Source organism: Medicago truncatula, chromosome 5 (assembly GCF_003473485.1).
Source record: "Medicago truncatula cultivar Jemalong A17 chromosome 5, MtrunA17r5.0-ANR, whole genome shotgun sequence".
NCBI classification, from domain to species: domain Eukaryota; kingdom Viridiplantae; phylum Streptophyta; class Magnoliopsida; order Fabales; family Fabaceae; genus Medicago; species Medicago truncatula.
The window spans coordinates 36,171,941-36,178,675 of NC_053046.1; the positions used below are offsets into that span (position 1 = coordinate 36,171,941).

General features: G+C 32.3%; 1 protein-coding gene across 1 annotated transcript; it reads left to right on the forward strand.

Annotated features, from left to right (window-relative positions):
• Nucleotides 1-942: 942 nt before the first annotated feature.
• On the forward strand, nucleotides 943-5,818 carry LOC11422552 (proline transporter 1). The gene is made up of 7 exons (XM_003616498.4): nucleotides 943-1,326; nucleotides 1,417-1,641; nucleotides 2,433-2,527; nucleotides 3,323-3,512; nucleotides 4,455-4,579; nucleotides 4,683-4,898; nucleotides 5,386-5,818. Exons 2-7 carry the CDS (start codon nucleotides 1,494-1,496, stop codon nucleotides 5,761-5,763), a joined length of 1,152 nt encoding a protein of 383 aa, XP_003616546.2. The 5' UTR covers nucleotides 943-1,326; nucleotides 1,417-1,493; the 3' UTR covers nucleotides 5,764-5,818.
• The last annotated feature ends 917 nt before the right edge of the window (nucleotides 5,819-6,735 follow it).

Here is a 6,735-nt window from a genome sequence, read left to right on the forward strand (position 1 = left end):
CATCATGTAGATATGTGACTTTGAGGGTTGTACTTTAGCATTTGTTTGCTTTTGCTATGGTGATGATTCCCATATAATTTTATTTAGAAGTAGAATGACATCTAAGATATGAGCTTAGAAGTTGAAAGGAGTCTCAGATTTAAGTTGGATAACACGTCAAAGAAGATCTCACCAAAGGTTCTTCTTAAACTTCAATTTCAGAATCATTTATGTTAGGTGGTCCCTATGTATTTTGGAAATATACCAGAATACGCAGGGACCACGTAACACAAATGGCTCTGAAACTTGAAGTTTAAGAAGAACCTTTGGTGAGATCTTCTTTGACGTGTTATCCAACTTAATGTGATTTTTGACTTTGACTAACAAAATGAATAGAAACAATTAAGGTAACACAACTTAATGAAATTAAAAAACAATGACTTTTTTTTTTGTTAGGGAACCAATATGAACACACATAAATATATGTCATTTTCGGTTTTCGCCCTATAAAATTTTCAGTTTGATTTGCACCCTCGTAAAAAAATTATTTTCCAGAAACACCCTTAATAGGCCATTTTAAGAATTTTTTTTTAAGAAATTTTGGTTTTTGAATGGCCTATTAAGGGTGTTTTTCGGAAAATAAAAATTTTACGAGGATAAAAATCAAACCAAAAATTTTATAGGGACGAAAACCGAAATTACATATATTACAGGGATGAAAAACACTATTAACCCTTTAATTACATCTATTTTTTTTAAAAAAAAAAAAACAAATCTGTTCACCAAAATTGACATCTAAAAAGAATTAAACACTAATCTTTAAAAGGAGTACACTCCAAAATCTTTAATCCATACCTTGATACATTTGGAGATTGCTATTTTATTTTAGTTAAAAAGTTAAAAAGAAAACGTAACTCATAGTCATCATAAGTAACTACATGCACGGAGAAGGAAATAGAATGTGCAAAGTGCAAGCAACATATACCTCGAAGTGCTCTACGATTCTGCAGAACAGAAAAAGCTGTGGGACCCATGATAACCCAATAACAAACAACTACATAGTACAATACAAAACAATAGCTTCAATCATCAACAGAAACAAGTGGAACAAACTACTTTATAAATCATATTGGTACTAGATTCTATAAACAGAATTTTCATTTTCATTTTCAATTTTGATCTTATTTATTTTTCTTGAAGAAAAAAAAAAAAAAAAGAGGGTTGTAGCAAAATTCACGCTGGCGGTGAAGAATGTTTCTGTTGATGAGGAGGAGCAGATTGAACTGCTACCTGATGTTGATAACAACGATGTTCAAATTCCAGACACTGCACATCAAATCAGCACTGGTTTGGTTCAATATAATTTTCATCAATGAATTTTTGGGTTATTATAAATTAATTATTATTTTTAATGATTTTTTGTTTTTGTTGTTGTAGATTCATGGTTTCAAGTGGGGTTTGTGTTGACAACAGGAATTAATAGTGCTTATGTTCTTGGATATTCAGGGACCATTATGGTTCCTTTGGGTTGGATTGGTGGTGTTGTTGGTTTGATTCTTGCAACTGCAATTTCACTTTATGCAAATGCTCTTATTGCTATGCTTCATGAATTTGGTGGGACAAGACATATTAGATACCGTGATCTTGCTGGATATATTTATGGTATGTTATTTTATACCCTTTTAACTAGATAGATAATAACACTAATGTTTGGATTATCAGCTTAATTAAGTGTTTGTAGCATAAGCAGTTATTATTTGAGTGATTATGTATAAACTATTTCTATAACAAAAGATGAAATAAAGTATAAGCTATAAATTGTTTTCGTAAGCTATCCTGGAGAGCTAATGGAAATAAGCTGAAAACGATTTATGGATATGTCATACTATGTTTGGATGAGCTCTTTCAAACAGTCTCATAAGTGATTATGTTAGTAGATAAGCTCAATAAGTCAATTCAAACAACCCCTGACTCAAGAACTTGATATTAGTGAGTGCCTAGTTTCTTTTCTTATCTTGTAATCAAAGCCATGATATCAAGATTTCTTTACTGGATAAATCAGCTTTTTGTCTTTGAAATTATAAGGGTCGGACAATTTAGTTTTTCAAATTTGCATTATGACAATTGTTGAATGTAGATGCCGTATTGTTTTCTACGGAGATATCTGTTTTCAGGTACTAAATTAACAGACATTATTTAGTATAAGAGACTAAATTGCTATTTCAAAAATTAAGGGACTAGGTTGTCTGACACTTGATTTTCAAGGACAAAAAAGCTCATTTTCTCATATTTTTCTTCATGCTTTAGCAAATGCAATTGTGACTGTAGCAGCAATATTGAATAGTATCAAGAATCTGGATGCATATGTGATCTTAAAACCTTGCTTGTCACGTCTTTTTGTTGTGTAAATTAGCATATCATAGCTGCTTATGTTTGTTCCATTTTCATTGTAGGTAGAAAAGCATATTCCCTCACATGGACTCTGCAATATGTCAATCTTTTCATGATAAATACTGGTTTCATCATTTTGGCTGGTTCAGCTTTGAAGGTAAAAATATGAAATAACATAATCAACCATAATCTCATCATTCGCTTTAGACTTTAGTCATTTATCTTTTCTGGTTGCACCCAAAAAAAAAAAAAAACACTTTTGAAGTCTTGTATAAAAAATTTGAGTAGTTATTCCATTTTTCTGTTTCTTGGCTAACCTGCTAACGGTTCTGGATCTTGTTTTTTCTGCGTGCTTCATTTTGACAAGTTATCTACTTCTTCTTTCTGTGACTTCATCAATAATGATACATCAACTGCTCCAATTTTGCCAATTTTTTTGTGTCTAAGATCATGTTAATTATGAATCAGCGGGTGCAGAAAACAAGATTAATGATGGAGACATTAGAAAGTTGAGTTGATAATGTTACATTCTCTCTTTATGTGGTTTAGATGTGTGCAAAGAAGACTTATAGAAAGAATACTACAGAAATTATATCAAATAGAAATAGTCCAATAAATCAATAATTAGAGGTAAAAAATTACCAAAGAAAATAATAAGCAAAAATCTTAAGATTGACTTGGATTTAAATTATCTGTTACTATACATGATTCGTGATATAGTTTCGTAGTGGTGTTTGATTCGACCTCATCTAATGGAAAAAAGGTTTTGATTATGATTTTGTTGGCGACTTATTCTGTTTCTGGTTCGGCAAAGAAGTATGACAACTGCAACAATAATCTTACACTGTTTATATTAACCCTGATGTCAATTTGTGCATTCATTAAGATGGTGTTTATACAAATCTTCTGCTTTGAGATATTTTCTAAATCTTATTGATTTATTGTTGTGCAGGCTGTTTATGTTCTATTTAGGGATGATGATCAGATGAAGCTTCCGCATTTTATTGCCATAGCAGGACTTGTGTGTGCAATGTTTGCCATTTGTATTCCTCATCTTTCAGCTCTTGGAATTTGGCTCGGATTTTCGACGGTCTTAAGCCTCGCATATATTGTCATAGCACTTGTATTGTCACTAAAAGATGGTAATGTCATTTGACTTGTACATCATAGCTACATTTTCATTGACACTCATTCGATTAATATACTTTGGCGTGAAGAGAATAATTCACATGTTTAATACTTGGTTTTCTGTTCCCTAGTGCCTCTGTAACTAATTGTTTCTTTGCTTTATGTTCATGTTATTAGAAATTATAGTTGATTCTTTAACTTCATATAACTAGTGTTATGGCATACATCTGAAACTGTTGTTCAGATCTTGAACGTGTTCTGAGTTTCCTCTTTCCCTCTCTCTTTAGTCTGAACATCATTGAACATTCTCATTCATGTTCTCTGCTTACCAAGGAATATAATGTCACTCTTTTGTGATTTTGGTCTTCTGCTGATATTCTGAGAAACTGTAATTTGATTTATTGATAAACTATATATACCTGAAAATATCCTTCTTGTATGTAGTATTTCAGCTGATTTTTTTTTTAATCAATCAGCTGATATTTTGTGTACTATATCTTTAAGCGATAACATTTTTTGAGAAATTTGCATCCCGTAATGTTAGTTTATATTTATATATTAACCATTTTCTATGTCTCAATGCACGTGAAGGTATTTTTTTAGAGTTATAAACAAGATCTAAACTTACTCATTTATTCATAAATTAACCAGAATACAGTTCAGATCATATCACTGAATTCAATATAAAATGATTATTAGTTTCTAGTTTTCTCTTACCTTTCCAAAATTTGTCTTTATCTTGTTGTGAAGGTTACGGCTCTAAGCAGTAGATAGTTCGGCTCGGCTATCGGGTGCCTATCAGCATTCTCCTGACTTCTCTAAACGATTAGTTACTTATTTGCAATAATTGAGAATCACAAAGCTTTACTCATTATCAACAATTGCTTTTCACTTTGCTTGCATGATTAATTCTGTCTGGGTTTGCATACTAACAAGCAGTTTATTATTACTATTAGGAATAAAATCACCAGCTCGAGATTATAGTGTTCCGGGGACATCAACAAGTAAAATATTTACGACAATTGGGGCATCCGCTAATCTCGTGTTCGCATACAATACGGGAATGCTTCCTGAGATACAGGTATGATTCAAGGTTATATTATTTCTTCCTGGAGTTTTTGTGTGGAGTTGTAACCTTTCCATTTTTAAAGTGAGCTTTACTTTATTTGGTTGTAACCTAATAGGCGACGATCAGACAACCAGTTGTAAAGAACATGATGAAAGCGCTATACTTTCAGTTTACCGTTGGAGTTCTGCCATTATATCTGGTTACCTTTGCAGGATACTGGGCTTATGGATCTTCGACACAAACTTTTTTGCTGAATAATGTCAAGGGTCCAATCTGGGTGAAAGTTGTGGCAAATATTACAGCCTTTCTTCAATCAGTCATTGCATTGCATGTAATCACTTCTAAACCAATATTTTACTGCTTATAAAAATTTGGTTTAAATGCTATTTTAGTCCCCCCTATTTTGTTCCACTTATGATTTTGGTCCCCTCAGTTTTAAATACACGAATTTGGTCCCCCAGTTTTCAAAACGTCTGATATTTTCCCCATCTAAACTTTTGGGGTTGATTTTTGATGATTTATCAATCAAGTGAGATACTGATGTGACAACTGAGGTGATGACATGAAAATGAGTTGTTTAGCGAGATGGTGCCAGGTCATCAACTCTAGTTGCCGCATAAGCTTTCACTTGTCAAATCATCAAAATTCAGTCTCAAAATGCAGTGGAGAAAAGGTCTGTCATTTTAAAATTAGGAGCTAAAATCGTGAATTTAGATACAGGGGGACCAAAATCTGAATGAGGTACTGAATTCGAGCCTAAATATTTTATAACTTGAATATATTCAGTATACTAATAACCTCTCTTATGCTTCTGGTAGATATTTGCAAGTCCGATGTACGAGTATTTGGATACCAAACATGGGATCAAAGGGAGTGCTCTGGCTTTTAAGAACTTGTCATTTAGAATCTTGGTAAGAGGTGGCTACATGACTTTGAATACATTTGTATCAGCTCTATTGCCATTCCTTGGAGATTTCATGAGCCTCACAGGAGCTATAAGCACATTTCCTCTTACATTTATCCTTGCAAATCATATGTACCTAGTTGCAAATAAGAACAAACTAACATCCACTCAAAAGCTTTGGCATTGGATCAATATTTGGTTCTTTGCCGTCATGTCTGTTGCCGCAACTATTGCAGCGCTGCGGCTTATTGCTTTAGACTCCAAAACTTATCATGTTTTCGCGGATTTATGATTAATAAATTCCATATTCTTTCAGCAATTCGAGTGTTGATGAATCTTGCTTCAAATATGCTTTCATTAAAAAATCTGAATTACTTTTAACATCAGAATGTTTACCTGTATATTTTGTTAAACACACCTTGCACCCCCACTTAAATGCAAATTTTGGTTCTAATTATGAATATGAATTGTGGACTTTACTGTAAGCCGTTTATTTGGTTATAGATCAAATAATTTCATGAGTTCCTCGAGATGAATCAGTTAATAACAAATCACCAATCAAACAATAAACAATTGAAAACAAGTTGAAGATGATACAATGAAATTGGCCCATTTTAATTAATTCTTGGTAACAAGTTAAAGTTGCAATAATAATGATCTCCATTTCTGACTACATATGTCATGGCAGCAAGCTTGATTTCGTGCTTAATAATATCGATGTATCAAAATCACAAAAGAAATACTTTCAATGCATATTCTTACAGTAGAATTTATCAAATTTTCCTAACTAAAAACAACTTTAAATCATATGATGTAAAACTCCAGCACCTGCAACAAACTAATAAGAGACTAGATTAGTGTTAAACATCATGTCATTTCCTTAAACCGCACAGCATGACCCCTTAATATAAAAAATAAACTAACTATTTTTCAAAATGTATGAGAATGGAAGATGGGAGACAAAAATGTTAAGGTAGACAATAATGGCTCATCGTTTGCTGAGCATGACTTCACTATTACCAACTAGGTAAGTTAACAACTATTTATTTTGGTTGATTCCAATGTAAATGACATAAGTAGCAAAATAACCATACTTCAAGCTACATCTTAGCTACTATGACACTACTTAATTCATAAACTTGCTCTATTTCAGCTTTAAAATGCCAATGTGTTGGTGTTGGTTGAAAATATACATGTTAAAGAAGTCTTACATTGCTTAGAATTATAAAGGAAGAGGTTGAAGTTAGATACAAGCTTAATGATT

Coding starts and splice junctions, on each gene's coding strand:
- LOC11422552 (XM_003616498.4), top strand. CDS start 1,494: ATGGTTCCTTTGGGTTGGATTGGTGGTGTTGTTGGTTTGATTCTTGCA. Junction 1,642..2,432: donor TCTTGCTGGATATATTTATG/GTATGTTATTTT, acceptor TTTTCATTGTAG/GTAGAAAAGCATATTCCCTC. Junction 4,580..4,682: donor GAATGCTTCCTGAGATACAG/GTATGATTCAAG, acceptor GTAACCTAATAG/GCGACGATCAGACAACCAGT.